This window comes from Coregonus clupeaformis, chromosome 29 (genome assembly GCF_020615455.1).
Source record: "Coregonus clupeaformis isolate EN_2021a chromosome 29, ASM2061545v1, whole genome shotgun sequence".
Taxonomy (NCBI): Eukaryota; Metazoa; Chordata; class Actinopteri; order Salmoniformes; family Salmonidae; genus Coregonus; species Coregonus clupeaformis.
Window position 1 is genome coordinate 8,854,808 of NC_059220.1, and position 16,154 is coordinate 8,870,961.

Here is a 16,154-nt window from a genome sequence, read left to right on the forward strand (position 1 = left end):
CAGTAGTTTATTCCATCCTCGGGCTCTCACTATGACAGTGGCTCAAAGACTGTGCTTATGTCCCAAATGGCACCCTATTCTCCATGTAGTGCACAATTGGTCTTGGTCAAAAGTAGTGTACTTACATAAGGAATGGGGTGCCATTTGGGACGCAGCCTGAGATATCTAGACCAGTATGACCCCTAGCATCAGAGGTGCTATGGGAAGATTGCCATGAGCTGTATTTAACACTGATTTTAAGGTATCCTCAGCTATAACACACACAGCTTTTTTGTATATTTTCTTTCAGTCACAGCTATGCATTTTGATGCACCCACAATTGTACAAAAATGTTGCGCCACCATTTTAACAAGTATAATTGAACCATTTCCTAAATCTGAATCTTGCATGAAGCAGGTCTGTCTTTAGGCACATTATATGGTTCTGAACTAGAAAAATAAAAACACACAAACAGCAAAAAACCTTGAGAAATATACAGGTGTGGAAAATCCTTGTCAAACTCTCCACTAGGGCTGTTGACATTCACAACAGCCTTCAAATATCATCACTGTTATTTTTAAAGAATAAACCAAAGCAAATAACCACAATAATAAAGTTAGTTACCAAATAAAGAAAGCTTCCACCGTAAATATGTAAGTAGTACTGAAGTCTTATTTTTTTATATATTTTTTTTTACTACAGCAGTCACCATTTTCAGCCAATGCAAAGACATATCTATTCCTGTGTAGGCCTAGAAACAGCTCTACAGAACACATTGTACAGGTCTCTGGAAATACTGTAGTTAGTGAGTGTAGGAGCATGAGTTAGCTCTCCTCTTCTCCTCTTCTCCACAGGTTACTGAGTGAGTAAGAGTTAGCTCTCCTCTTCTCCTCTTCTCCACAGGTTACTGAGTGAGTAAGAGTTAGCTCTCCTCTTCTACACAGGTTACTGAGTGAGTAAGCGACACCCTCTCATCAGTTCTCCTCCGTTCTGGATGAATGGAAAATGAATTCTTGCAAAGAAAAAAAAGAGCCAGAAGATCAGGGCCGTATTTAAAAAGTGTCTCAGAGTAGGAGTGCTGATCTAGGATCAGGCCCCCCCCCGCTGTCTATATAATCTTATTAAATCAGATCTAAAGAGGCAAAACTGATCCAATATCAGCAGTCCTATCCGGAGACACTGAATACAGGCCCAGATGACTATAGATGCCTGCAGATGGAGCACAGTAGAGTGCAGAGTTGATGGTAAGAGGACTGTCAGGTGGTAAGAGAGTCCTTTACTCCCACGATGCAGAAAAACAGAAGAAAGTCACATTGAAATAAAAAAAGATGAAAGATAAGCGTCAATGCAGTGACGAGCTACAGCCAAGAGTCTCTCTCTCTCTCTCTCTCCCAGGGGCCTAAGAACTCGGTTTGGTTTGGAATGCTCAAGCTATGCGTGAAGAAGAATGGAGCCCATGGCAGCCCTTAAGAGGATGAAGAGGTTGGAGAAGAACCATGGCAGCAAGAAGTGGATGAAGATGGGGAAAGAGGAGAATCAAGTCAGGCTGTCGTTACCGTTCTCCAGGTTGTCATTGCTCTCATAACAGCCAGAGTCTCGTGGGGAGTCCCCCAGTAGGCCGCTCCGGCCCAGTAACAGCTTCTCCTGAGAACCCCCTGACTGGCCGCTACGGTCCAGGTCGCTGCTACCTGTAGGATACAACACCCCCAGCAGAGGGACGTCCGTCATACAACATGAAGTGTGTGTGTGTGTGTGTGTGTGTGTGTGTGTGTGTGTGTGTGTGTGTGTGTGTCAGTGTGTCAGTGTGTGTGTGTGTGTGTGTGTCAGTGTGTGTGTGTGTGTGTGTGTCAGTGTGTCAGTGTGTGTGTGTGTGTCAGTGTGTGTGTGTGTGTGTGTGTGTGTGTGTGTGTGTGTGTGTGTGTGTGTGTGTGTGTGTGTGTGTGTGTGTGTCAGTGTGTGTACTAACCGTCATACTCCTGTATGAGCGCCACGGCGGTGAGCAACACAGCTCTGTGTTGAGGGTCTCTGATGTTGAGCTCATCTAGATCCTCCTCTTCTACAAGCTTCAAGGTGTCAAGGTCCTCATAGCCGTTAAACAGGAAGGCAGGCAGGTGCTCCTGGGGGATGGGGGGGGGAAGTGGGAGAGAGGGGTGAGAGGCGAGAACGAGAGAGGGGTGACAGTGTAGGCTTTGGTCACGTAGCCAACTTAAACTCCAACTTGAAAATAAATATCACATCACAAAAGGAGGAAGATTAACAGCATTCAAGTGTGAGCGTCTGTATATACATAGTGATGACTTTACTTATACTAGACTATGATTTAGTCTAGTACTAGTAAAGTCATCACTATAGGTTAGTCTAGTATAAGTAAAGTAATTACTATGAATTAGTCTAGTACAAGTAAAGTCATTACTATGAGTTAGTAAAGTCATCACTGAGTTAGTAATGACTACTTGTACTAGACTAACTCAAAGTGATGACTTTAGTTGTACCAGACTATGAGTTAGTCTAGTACAAGTAATTACTATGAGTTACATTTACATTTTTAGTCATTTAGCAGACGCTCTTATCCAGAGCGACTTACAGGAGCAATTAGGGTTAAGTGCCTTGCTCAAGGGCACATCGACAGATTTTTCACCTAGTCAGCTCGGGGATTAGAACCAGTGACCTTTCGGTTACTGGCACAACGCTCTTAACCACTAAGATACCTGCCATAGCTAGTTAGTCTAGTACAACTAAAGTCATTGCTATGAGTTAGTCTAGTACAAGTAATTACTATGAGTTAGTCTAGTACAACTGTCATTATGAGTTAGTCTAGTACAACTAAAGTAATTACTATGATTTAGTCTAGTAAAGTCATTACTGTGATTTAGTCTAGTACTAGTAAAGTCATTACTGTGAGGTTGATGCGCTCCAGGAGTTCCTCTACAGAGGTGGGTTTGGGCTGCCCTCCCTTCCTCCTCCGTCGGGGGTGTTTAGGTTTGTCTTCCTCCTCAGTCAGAACGTCCACGTAGATGAACTTAAAGGTTCCCACCTTACTGTTCAGCAGGCCCATCCATGTCCCCATTGGAGGCTTGCTGATGATGTCAATGACATCACCTCTCTGCAAAACAGGAACAGTCACTGTGATTCGTTCGTTTGGATAATGTGTGTGTGTACGTGCATGCATGCGTGCATTTTACCTTCAGTTTGAGAGAGTCAGTGTCGTAGGGGCTGGGGGTGAAGTCAGTGTGCACCGTGGCTCGACCACAGAAGGGTCCTCTGTAGGGAAGCTCATCCTCCTCTCCATCCTCAGACTTCACACTCTCTCTGTTGCTGTTGGAGGAGTCTGTGGTGCCCACCGTCTGACCACCTGTAAACAACAAGAGATGAGAGGAGCCATTCAAAGGATCTCTAAACCATATCGAGATCTATGGTAAATGAACATGGAAGGTTGGTAGGGGGCTAGAGTTTTCTGTTCTGCAAATAACAGTTTCACTTTGGAATATAGGACATATAAGACAAAAATGTGGACACAGACACCCCCACTCAACAGACCCATACCCCCACACACACATCCCCACTCAGACACATACCCCCACACACACACCCCCACTCAACAGACCCATACCCCCAAACACACCCCCCACTCAACAGACCCATACCCCCACACACACACCCCCACTCAACAGACCCATACCCCCACACACCTCCCCCTCCCCTCACAGACTTATACCCCCCCCTCCCTCCCTCCCTCCCCCTACACACACACAGTACTTACTCATGGAGCTCTGTCCGCTGAGGGAGCTCCTCAGGCTCTCCACTGACCCTCCAGCCTTCAGCTTGGGTTTCTCCAGTGAGTCTGTGTCTGTGAGGTTGTGAGGGGCCTGGGGCCCACTGGAAATACAGTCTGGGCTTGACTGGAGTTGGGTATAGGAACATGGTTAATACATGTTTACTAAATATTTACTAGATGTTTACTCCAGCTTAACCTCTTGATGATCATCATGAACCAAGTCCAATGAATTGCCACCAGGGACATTAGCTAGAGAGTAAGTACGGATTGACCACTGGATCATTTTGCATACATAGATAATTGAATTGCATGGAGTCTGACATACCTGCTCAGAGAGAGAGCAGTGGTATCTCTTGGAGATGTGTTTTCTCATGGTCTCTTTTACCGACTTCACTTTCTTCCCCAAAGAGATTCGAGGGTTTGTCAGTGGAGACTTGACTACGCCTTTCACACTGGCATCCCCATCTTGAATCTAAAGTTAGTACGCAGTGTGGGGAGACAGAAAACCTACATGAAACGAAGGCATTGAAAACCTCAATGAATCAGATGAATGTTAAACTACTTACAGTGAGGTCAGGGTCACTGTTGACCATGTGCAGGGACCGGTTGGTCAGATCAAACCCGCCAAAGCTACAGGTTCTCTTTGAAACAAAGGACGAAATCAATAAATTACCCTATAAATATCACTTTCAAATGATGGACATATTGACAGGTTCATTAATCAAGCATATAGGACTTTGTGGTTCATTGTGAAGATAGTTTTGGACCGAGTGAACATCCAACCGCTCCTAGCCTGGTCCCAGATCTGTTTGTGCTTATGCTAACTCAGTTGCTGTCATTGTTGAGCCAAACATTACAATTCCATAAGGAGTTGGGAAGGGAGCAGAAACAGACTGGCACCCAGGCTAAACTGACCCTGACTAAAGCTATAGAGACTACACAGTCCACACACAAAGGTTGCGTCCCAAACGGCACCCTGTTCCCTATATAGTGCACTACTTTTGACCAGAGCCCTATGGGAAGTGCACTATATTTAGGGAATAGGTTGCCATTTCCGAAGCAGCCAAAGACTACTCACGCCATGGTAGCTGAGTGGGCAGAGTACTCTCCTGATCTCTCCATCCGTGACCGACCGGGCCATCCTGGGTCCATCCCCTCTACCACCAACCTCTATCTCTGACCGGGAGGAACCACTACCGCCGGCCCCCGCCGCTCTCACCTCCCCGCTGGGGCCAGTGTCCGGGTGGCTCCCTGGGCTACAGACAGGGCTCGAGCTCCTGGGGCTGGATCCTGCTACATTAGGTACAGGGAGAGAACGTGCTCAACTCTTATCCTCTTGCTTATACAAATGTAGTGTGCTTGAAACCCAAATAAATAGATCACATCAAAAATGAAAAAAAAAGGCCAGCACTGGGATATAAGTAGCAATTAAAAGCGTTGTTTTAATTTTCTCATAGCAACACCATGTCTTAATAGAAAGGGTAATTTTCCTGAAGAAAAATTGTGTGACTCGCTTCACCTGTCTTACTGAAGGCTCTGAACAGCCGCTGGGTGGTGCTGGAGACTGTATCCAGGCTGTGGGTGTGTGTGGCGCTGCTGCAGGTGTCCAAGGAGGAGGAGGAGGGGGAGGTGGTCAGGCTGTCCGAGTCTTGAAGGTCGTAGGTCAGCTGGTTGTGCAGGGAGGAGGCCAGGGAGTCAACGTGGTGACACCCCCCAGACCCAGGCTGCTTCTTCTGAACCCCAGAGTACAGGGGCAGAGAGGACATGGCATCACCCAGGATAGGCCCGTCCATGCTCAGAGATTCTGGGAGAGACAGGGGAGGTGGCAGGAGTAGTAAGGACAGGTTTGTGGAAATCAGGGAATGTCAAGACAATGATGTGTAATGGATGACAACTCAACTTGGATTAGTAATAGGTCATGTTTTTGTACAAAAGTGACCAACAAAACGGTTTGCTTGGAATAGACTGCAGACTACGTAAAGGCATCATCACATCTACAGTGAGGGAAAAAAGTTTTTGATCCTCTTGTCACGCCCTGGCTCTGGGACTCTTATGTTGAGCCAGGGTGTGTTGTTTCTTTGTGTTTTGTGTGCTAGGGTGATAGTCTAGTTTTGTATTTCTATGTTGGCCAGGGTGGCTCCCAATCAGAGACGGCTGTAGCTCGTTATATCTTATTGGGAGCCATACTTAGGTAGCCGTTTGGCATTCATTTGGTGTGGTTTCTTGTTCCGTGTTGGTTTGTGTATGTAACCAAGGACGTCACGTTATCGTTTTGTTCGTGTGATCATTATTTAATTAAATATGTTCGCATTCCACGCTGCGCCTTGGTCCTCCTCCTTCGACGATCGTGACACCCCTGCTGATTTTGTACGTTTGCCCACTGACAAAGAAATGATCAGTCTATAATTTTAATGGTAGGTTTATTTGAGCAGTGAGACAGAATAAAAAACAAAAAAATCACATGTCAAAAATGTTATAAATTGATTAGCATTTTAATGAGGGAAATAAGTATTTGACCCACTCTCAATCAGAAAGATTTCTGGCTCCCAGGTGTCTTTTATACAGGTAACGAGCTGAGATTAGGAGCACACTCTTAAAGGGAGTGCTCCTAATCTCAGCTTGTTATCTGTATAAAAGACACCTGTCCACAGAAGCAATCAATCAATCAGACTCCAAACTCTCCACCATCGTCAAGACCAAAGAGCTCTCCAAGGATGTCAGGAACAAGATTGTAGACCTACACAAGGCTGGAATGGGCTACAAGACCATTGCCAAGCAGCTTGGTGAGAAGGTGACAACAGTTGGTGCGATTATTCGCAAAAGGAAGAAACACAAAATAACTGTCAATCTCCCTCGGCCTGGGACTCTGTGGAGTTGCAATGATCATGAGAACGGTGAGGAATCAGCCCAGAACTACAAGGGAGGATCTTGTCAATGATCTCAAGGCAGCTGGGACCATAGTCACCAAGAAAACAATTGATAACACACTACGCCGTGAAGGACTGAAATCCTGCAGCGCCTGCAAGGTCCCCCTGCTCAAGAAAGCACATATACATGCCCGTCTGAAGTTTGCCAATGAACATCTAAATGATTCAGAGAAGAACTGGGTGAAAGTGTTGTGGTCAGATGAGACCAAAATGGAGCTCTTTGGCATCAACTCAACTCGCCGTGTTTGGAGGAGGAGGAATGCTGCCTATGACCCCAAGAACACCATCCCCACCGTCAAACATGGAGGTGGAAACATTATGCTTTGGGGGTGTTTTTCTGCTAAGGGGACAGGACAACTTCACTGCATCAAAGGGACGATGGACGGGGCCATGTACCGTCAAATCTTGGGTGAGAACCTCCTTCCCTCAGCCAGAGCATTGAAAATGGGTCATGGATGGGTATGACAATGACCCAAAACACACAGCCAAGGCAACAAAGGAGTGGCTCAAGAAGAAGCACATTAAGGTCCTGGAGTGTCCTAGCCAGTCTCCAGACCTTAATCCCATAGAAAATATGTGGAGGGAGCTGAAGGTTAGAGTTGCCAAACGTCAGCCTCGAAACCTTTGACTTGGAGAAGATCTGCAAAGAGGAGTGGAACAAAATCCCTCCTGAGATGTGTGCAAACCTGGTGTCCAACTACAAGAAACGTCTGACCTCTGATTGCCAACAAGGGTTTTGCCACCAAGTACTAAGTCATGTTTTGCAGAGGGGTCAAATACTTATTTCCCTCATTAAAATCCTAATCAATTTATAACATTTTTGACATGCGTTTTTCTGGATTTTTTGGTTGTTATTCTGTCTCTCACTGTTCAAATAAACCTACCATTAAAATGATAGACTGATCATTTCTTTGTCAGTGGGCAAACATACAAAATCAGCAGGGGATCAAATACTTTTTCCCCTCGCTGTATACCCTAATGGTCCTAATCACATCTCATTAATGATATCTTTCTAAATTGCTTGACTATTTTGTGCTGCTTTAAAGCGTTTTGAGATTCTTTATGTAATGAATAGCACTGTAGTTTAATACATTATTTTTAATCATCATTATTCCGTCTGGTGCACTAATGGTCCTAATCTTCACCCTATGGGCTTGTCGTAAGACTACTGCAGTGACCCGTCTCACCCTCAGACCCAGGGTTCTTGGACTCGTCGATCCTGATGAGCTTCTTGCGCACCCTGCGACTTGAGCTGACCAGCTTATGGAGGCGTCTGAACGTCCCAGACTCCTCCTGTTCACCATCTGACTGCTCACACAACTGCTGAAGAAGAGAGACGAACCAGGTTAGCAGTGGGGAAGGAGAGGAGACCCAGTTAGAGGTAGAGGGGGAGGAGAGGAGACCCAGTTAGAGGTAGAGGGGGAGGAGAGGAGACCCAGTTAGAGGTAGAGGGGGAGGAGAGGAGACCCAGTTAGAGGTAGAGGGGGAGGAGAGGAGACCCAGTTAGAGGTAGAGGAGAGGAGACCCAGTTAGAGGTAGAGGAGAGGAGACCCAGTTAGAGGTAGAGGAGAGGAGACCCAGTTAGAGGGGGAGGAGAGGAGACCCAGTTAGAGGGGGAGGAGAGGAGACCCAGTTAGAGGTAGAGGGGGAGGAGAGGAGACCCAGTTAGAGGTAGAGGGGGAGGAGAGGAGACCCAGTTAGAGGTAGAGGGGAGGAGAGGAGACCCAGTTAGAGGTAGAGGGGGAGGAGAGGAGACCCAGTTAGAGGGGAAGAGAGAGGAGACCCAGTTAGAGGGGGGAGGAGAGGAGACCCAGTTAGAGGGGGAGGAGAGGAGACCCAGTTAGAGGTAGAGGGGGAGGAGAGGAGACCCAGTTAGAGGAGAGGAGACCCAGTTAGAGGTAGAGGTAGAGGAGAGGAGACCCAGTTAGAGGTAGAGGTAGAGGAGAGGAGACCCAGTTAGAGGTAGAGGTAGAGGTAGAGGAGAGGAGACCCAGTTAGAGGTAGAGGGGGAGGAGAGGAGACCCAGTTAGAGGTAGAGGGGGAGGAGAGGAGACCCAGTTAGAGGTAGAGGGGAGGGCCCAGTTAGAGGTGAGGAGAGGAGACCCAGTTAGAGGTAGAGGAGAGGAGACCCAGTTAGAGGAAGAGGAGACCCAGTTAGAGGGGGAGGAGGATAGAGGGGAGGAGAGGAGACCCAGTTAGAGGGGGGAGGAGAGGAGACCCAGTTAGAGGTAGAGGGGAGAAGAGACCCAGTTAGAGGTAGAGGGGGAGGAGAGAGACCCAGTTAGAGGGGGAGGAGAGGGAGGAGACCCAGTTAGAGGGGAGGGCCAGTAGAGGGGGAGGAGAGGAGACCCAGTTAGAGGTAGAGGGGGAGGAGAGGAGACCCAGTTAGAGGAGAGGACCAGTTAGAGGTAGAGGTAGAGGAGAGGAGACCCAGTTAGAGGTAGAGGTAGAGGAGAGGAGACCCAGTTAGAGGGGGAGGAGAGGAGACCCAGTTAGAGGTAGAGGGGGAGGAGAGGAGACCCAGTTAGAGGTAGAGGTAGAGGAGAGGAGACCCAGTTAGAGGTAGAGGGGGAGGAGAGGAGACCCATTTAGAGGTAGAGGGGGAGGAGAGGAGACCCAGTTAGAGGTGAGGAGAGGAGACCCATTTAGAGGTAGAGGGGGAGGAGAGGAGACCCATTTAGAGGTAGAGGGGGAGGAGAGGAGACCCAGTTAGAGGTAGAGGGGGAGGAGAGGAGACCCAGTTAGAGGTAGAGGGGGAGGAGAGGAGACCCAGTTAGAGGGGGAGGAGAGGAGAGGAGACCCAGTTAGAGGGGGAGGAGAGGAGACCCAGTTAGAGGGGGAGGAGAGGAGACCCAGTTAGAGGTAGAGGGGGAGGAGAGGAGACCCAGTTAGAGGAGAGGAGACCCAGTTAGAGGTAGAGGTAGAGGAGAGGAGACCCAGTTAGAGGTAGAGGTAGAGGAGAGGAGACCCAGTTAGAGGGGGAGGAGAGGAGACCCAGTTAGAGGTAGAGGGGAAGGAGAGGAGACCCAGTTAGAGGTAGAGGTAGAGGAGAGGAGACCCAGTTAGAGGTAGAGGGGGAGGAGAGGAGACCCATTTAGAGGTAGAGGGGGAGGAGAGGAGACCCAGTTAGAGGTAGAGGAGAGGAGACCCATTTAGAGGTAGAGGGGGAGGAGAGGAGACCCAGTTAGAGGTAGAGGAGAGGAGACCCAGTTAGAGGTAGAGGGGGAGGAGAGGAGACCCAGTTAGAGGGGGAGGAGAGGAGACCCAGTTAGAGGTAGAGGTAGAGGAGAGGAGACCCAGTTAGAGGTAGAGGGGGAGGAGAGGAGACCCAGTTAGAGGTAGAGGGGGAGGAGAGGAGACCCAGTTAGAGGTAGAGGGGGAGGAGAGGAGACCCAGTTAGAGGTAGAGGAGAGGAGACCCAGTTAGAGGTAGAGGAGAGGAGACCCAGTTAGAGGGGGAGGAGAGGAGACCCAGTTAGAGGGGGAGGAGAGGAGAGGAGACCCAGTTAGAGGTAGAGGAGAGGAGACCCAGTTAGAGGGGGAGGAGAGGAGACCCAGTTAGAGGGGGAGGAGAGGAGAGGAGACCCAGTTAGAGGTAAAGGGGGAGGAGAGGAGACCCAGTTAGAGATAGAGGGGGAGGAGAGGAGTCCCAGTTAGAGGTAGAGGGGGAGGATGATAACAGGAGTCAGTGTCAGTCAGTAGCTCTCAAGCCTTAAAATTAGTGAAATGAAACCTGTGAAAATAATGTTTATTTGAATGGTTATTTGAACTGCTTATAAGTAAAAGTTAGTATAATTACAATTGTTCAACCTTTCTGGGAAATGCACAATGGGAACATACAGTGGGGAAAAAAAGTATTTAGTCAGCCACCAATTGTGCAAGTTCTCCCACTTAAAAAGATGAGAAAGGCCTGTAATTTTCATCATAGGTACATGTCAACTATGACAGACAAAATGAGAAAAATAAAATCCAGAAAATCACATTGTAGGATTTTTAATGAATTTATTTGCAAATTATGGTGGAAAATAAGTATTTGGTCACCTACAAACAAGCAAGATTTCTGGCTCTCACAGACCTGTAACTTCTTCTTTAAGAGGCTCCTCTGTCCTCCACTCGTTACCCGTATTAATGGCACCTGTTTGAACTTGTTATCAGTATAAAAGACACCTGTCCACAACCTCAAACAGTCACACTCCAAACTCCACTATGGCCAAGACCAAAGAGCTGTCAAAGGACACCAGAAACACAATTGTAGACCTGCACCAGGCTGGGAAGACTGAATCTGCAATAGGTAAGCAGCTTGGTTTAAAGAAATCAACTGTGGGAGCAATTATTAGGAAATGGAAGACATACAAGACCACTGATAATCTCCCTCGATCTGGGGCTCCACGCAAGATCTCACCCCGTGGGGCCAAAATGATCAAAAGAACGGTGAGCAAAAATCCCAGAACCACACGGGGGGACCTAGTGAATGACCTGCAGAGAGCTGGGACCAAAGTAACAAAGCCTACCATCAGAAACACACTACGCCGCCAGGGACTCAAATCCTGCAGTGCAGACGTGTCCCCTTGCTTAAACCAGTACATGTCCAGGCCCATCTGAAGTTTGCTAGAGTGCATTTGGATGATCCAGAAGAGGATTGGGAGAATGTCATATGGTCAGATGAAACCAAAATAGAACTTTTTGGTAAAAACTCAACTCGTCGTGTTTGGAGGACAAAGAATGCTGAGTTGCATCCAAAGAACACCATACCTACTGTGAAGCATGGGGGTGGAAACATCATGCTTTGGGGCTGTTTTTCTGCAAAGGGACCAGGACGACTGATCCGTGTAAAGGAAAGAATGAATGGGGCCATGTATCGTGAGATTTTGAGTGAAAACCTCCTTCCATCAGCAAGGGCATTGAAGATGAAACGTCTGGGTCTTTCAGCATGACAATGATCCCAAACACACTGCCCGGGCAACGAAGGAGTGGCTTCGTAAGAAGCATTTCAAGGTCCTGGAGTGGCCTAGCCAGTCTCCAGATCTCAACCCCATAGAAAATCTTTGGAGGGAGTTGAAAGTCTGTGTTGCCCAGCGACAGCCTCAAAACATCACTGCTCTAGAGGAGATCTGCATGGAGGAATGGGCCAAAATACCAGCAACAGTGTGTGAAAACCTTGTGAAGACTTACAGAAAACGTTTGACCTGTGTCTTTGCCAACAAAGGGTATATAACAAAGTATTGAGAAACTTTTGTTATTGACCAAATACTTATTTTCCACCATAATTTGCAAATAAATTCATTAAAAATCCTACAATGTGATTTTCTGGATTTTTTTTCCTCATTTTGTCTGTAATAGTTGACGTGTACCTATGATGAAAATTACAGGCCTCTCTCATCTTTTTAAGTGGGAGAACTTGCACAATTGGTGGCTGACTAAATACTTTTTTCCCCCACTGTAACTATATTATTATTGAGGTAGAGACTACATGCAGGATATGAGCTCAATATAAGTACTGAAGGATCAAACCAGAGTGTACACCTGCAATCGATTTAAAGGCCCTGGTCAGGCACTGACTAAGAGATGTGTGCAAGAACATGAAAGGTTTGCAAACTGGAATTTCCCATCCTAAATGAATACATGTCAGAGCAGGCCTCAGCAGATAGATGTTATATGGTCTCATATTTAGGGCCTGGGACAGTAGTTAGAAAAAAAGTTAGTGAGAAAGAATCTATATATGTGAAAGCTACAACTAGCCATAGAGTTAATTAGAATGAAAACATATGGGAAAGCTACAACTGTGGACCAGAGGAGAAATAGAAACAATGGTTATTTCTTAAATATAGCCAAGCAGACATCGGGCCACGAGCGCTCATCTTCTACTCGTCACAGCTGAGCGAGACCACGCATCTTGGGGAGCTGTGAGCACTTAATGTCCACCTAATTCAGTTTTTTTTTTATACACAGGCTACATCATAGTATGCATAGCATCTTCAACTAATAAATATGATGCCTATTCTGCCTAAGAGGTACAGCAACATCTGGAGCGTGTAGGTGGCATCTTGGTAAAAAAAAAAAAAAGAGAGAGAAGATTCTAAATGCCTATGAGAGTAATATTTTAATGATTTAAATATGAGAGTAATATTTTAATGATTTAAATATGAGAGTAATATTTTAATGATTTAAATATGAGAGTAATATTTTAATTATTTACAGCACTAGAGTTGTGTAGTACGGTTGTTCTTGAGCTCAAAGAAAGTGAATTGCAGACAATATAGTCTTATGTAATCATTGGAAGATAAAGTTCAAGTTAGAAGCTGCAGATACACGGAGCCAAGAACTAGTAGGAAAATCAGGAACATTTGCATCAATTTCAAAAGATCAAACACCGGTTTTGAAGGAGTTACAAATCAGAGAGTGAGGTAAAAAAAAGAAAAGAAAGAAGGGTGACAGTGGGAGGATGGACAGAAGGATGACTGTGGAGAGATGACGGAGAGAGAAACCGAGTGAGGCCATCCAAATGGATCTGAAATATGTTGGCTGGACCGGAGCCCCCTAATCACTGCAACCACGCAGAAAAGAGCTGCGGCCTGCACAACACAGCACAGTGCTGAATCCACCCACTCACAGCAGTACAATAGGGGTTAGCAGGCGCTTTGACTGGGATGAATAGCGGTCTGCCCGGATGGCATGCCTGTTGGGAGAGGGCACGTTACAGGGGAGGGAGATGGGGAGGGAGGAGAGGGAGATGGGGAGGGAGGAGAGGGAGATGGGGAGGGAGGAGAGGGAGATGGGGAGGGAGGAGAGGGAGATGGGGAGGGAAGAGAGGGAGATGGAGAGGGAGATGGGGAGGGAGGAGAGGGAGATGGAGAGGGGGAGGGAGGAGAGGGAGATGGAGAGGGAGATGAGGGGAGGGAGATGGGGAGGGAGGAGGGAGATGGGGAGGGAGAGGGAGGGATGGGCATAAACAGCTCAGTAGCCTTTGTTACATGGTAGCACGATGAGCTCATACTATATACACCATAAACCAAAGAATACAGAGCAACAACACTTATATCAATGAGTTTATATAAACACTTACATTGCTGTTGGAGGTGGAGGACTCATTCAGGGTTGAACTGGGAGCATCAGGCCATTCTGTAAGATCAGTGCTGCAGGTCTGTCTGCTCAGGGTCTCAAACTCCTTCAGCTGTGAGGAGGAGAGGAAAGGAGGAGAGAAGAGGAAGAGAGTCAGTTTAAGATGTGTTTATTTTTTATCATAGGTACACTTCAACTGTGAGAGACGGAATCTAAAACAAAAATCCAGAAAATCACATTGTATGATTTTTAAGTAATTAATTTGCATTTTATTGCATGACATAAGTATTTGATCACCTACCAACCAGTAAGAATTCCGGCTCTCACAGACCTGTTAGTTTTTCTTTAAGAAGCCCTCCTGTTCTCCACTCATTACCTGTATTAACTGCACCTGTTTGAACTCGTTACCTGTATAAAAGACCTGTCCACACACTCAATCAAACAGACTCCAACCTCTCCACAATGGCCAAGACCAGAGAGCTGTGTAAGGACATCAGGGATAAAATTGTAGACCTGCACAAGGCTGGGATGGGCTACAGGATAATAGGCAAGCAGCTTGGTGAGAAGGCAACAACTGTTGGCGCAATTATTAGAAAATGGAAGAAGTTCAAGATGACGGTCAATCACCCTCGGTCTGGGGCTCCATGCAAGATCTCACCTCGTGGGACATCAATGATCATGAGGAAGGTGAGGGATCAGCCCAGAACTACACGGCAGGACCTGGTCAATGACCTGAAGAGAGCTGGGACCACAGTCTCAAAGAAAACCATTAGTAACACACTACGCCGTCATGGATTAAAATCCTGCAGCGCACTCAAGGTCCCCCTGCTCAAGCCAGCGCATGTCCAGGCCCGTCTGAAGTTTGCCAATGACCATCTGGATGATCCAGAGGAGGAATGGGAGAAGGTCATGTGGTCTGATGAGACAAAAATAGAGCTTTTTGGTCTAAATTCCACTCGCCGTGTTTGGAGGAAGAAGAAGGATGAGTACAACCCCAAGAACACCATCCCAACCGTGAAGCATGGAGGTGTAAACATCATTCTTTGGGGATGCTTTTCTGCAAAGGGGACAGGACGACTGCACCGTATTGAGGGGAGGATGGATGGGGCCATGTATCGCAAGATCTTGGCCAACAACCTCCTTCCCTCAGTAAGAGCATTGAAGATGGGTCGTGGCTGGGTCTTCCAGCATGACAACGACCTGAAACACACAGCCAGGGCAACTAAGGAGTGGCTCCGTAAGAAGCATCTCAAGGTCCTGGAGTGGCCTAGCCAGTCTCCAAACCTGAACCCAATAGAAAATCTTTGGAGGGAGCTGAAATTCCGTATTGCCCAGCGACAGCCCCGAAACCTGAAGGATCTGGAGAAGGTCTGTATGGAGGAGTGGGCCAAAATCCATGCTGCAGTGTGTGCAAACCTGGTCAAGACCTACAGGAAACGTATGATCTCTGTAATTGCAAACAAAGGTTTCTGTAACAAATATTAAGTTCTGCTTTTCTGATGTATCAAATACTTATGTCATGCAATAAAATGCAAATTAATTACTTGAAAATCATACAATCATAGGTACACGTCAACTATGACAGACAAAATGAGAAAAAAAATCCAGAAAATCACATTGTAGGATTTTTAATGAATTTACCCCCAGACCATCACATTGCCTCCACCATGACAGATGGCATCAACCACTCTTCCAGCATGTTTTTACTTGGTCTGAGTCTCACAAATGTTGTTCTTTGTGTTCCGAACACCTCAAACTTTGATTCGTCTGTCCATCACACTTTTTTTCCAATCTTCCTCTGTTCAGTGTCTGTGTTATTTTGCCAATCTTAATATTTTCTTCTTCAGTCTGAGATATGGCTTTTTCTTTGCAACTCTGCCTAGGTCAGCATCCCAGAGTCGCCTCATCACTGTTGACGTTGAGACTGGTGTTTTGCGGGTACTATTTAATGAAGCTGCCAGTTGAGGACCTGTGAGGCGTCTGTTTCTCAAACTAGACACTAATGTGTTTGTCCTCTTGCTCAGTTGTGCACCGGGGCCTCCCACTCCTCTTTCTATTCTGGTTAGAGCCAGTTTGCGCTGTTCGGTGAAGGGAGTAGTACACAGTTGTCCGAGATCTTCAGTTTGTCAATTTCTCGCAAGGGAATAGCCTTCATTTCTCAGAACAAGAATAGACTGACGCGTTTCAGAAGAAAGTTATTTGTTTCTGGCCATTTTGAGCCTGTAATCGAACCCACAATTGCTGATGCTCCAGATACTCAACTAGTCTCAAGAAGGCCAGTTTGATTGCTTCTTTAAATCAGCACAACAGTTTTCAGCTGTGTTAACGTAATTGCAAAAGGGTTTTCTAATGATCAATTCCCCTTTTAAAATGATAAACTTGGATTAGCAAACACAACGTGCCATTGGAACACAG

At 46.6% G+C, this 16,154-nt stretch overlaps 1 protein-coding gene across 10 annotated transcripts in view; it reads right to left on the reverse strand.

Moving 5' to 3' along the window:
• sash1b (SAM and SH3 domain containing 1b) overlaps nt 1-16,154 on the reverse strand; it is an 83,198-nt gene that overhangs the window by 1,617 nt on the left and 65,427 nt on the right. For 5 of the 10 annotated variants that reach the window (XM_041854631.2, XM_041854630.2, XM_041854638.2 and 2 more), the window contains 11 exons: nt 13,744-13,851; nt 7,869-8,004; nt 5,274-5,558; nt 4,833-5,047; nt 4,321-4,395; nt 4,080-4,226; nt 3,740-3,878; nt 3,162-3,331; nt 2,876-3,082; nt 1,946-2,096; nt 1,536-1,667 (listed from right to left, as the gene is read on the reverse strand). In XM_041854631.2, the coding sequence (XP_041710565.2) occupies nt 1,536-1,667; nt 1,946-2,096; nt 2,876-3,082; nt 3,162-3,331; nt 3,740-3,878; nt 4,080-4,226; nt 4,321-4,395; nt 4,833-5,047; nt 5,274-5,558; nt 7,869-8,004; nt 13,744-13,851 (1,765 nt within the window). The remainder of the gene's footprint in view (nt 1-1,535; nt 1,668-1,945; nt 2,097-2,875; nt 3,083-3,161; nt 3,332-3,739; nt 3,879-4,079; nt 4,227-4,320; nt 4,396-4,832; nt 5,048-5,273; nt 5,559-7,868; nt 8,005-13,743; nt 13,852-16,154) is intronic. The other 5 variants (XM_041854632.2, XM_041854636.2, XM_041854633.2 and 2 more) reach the window with 5 other exon arrangements.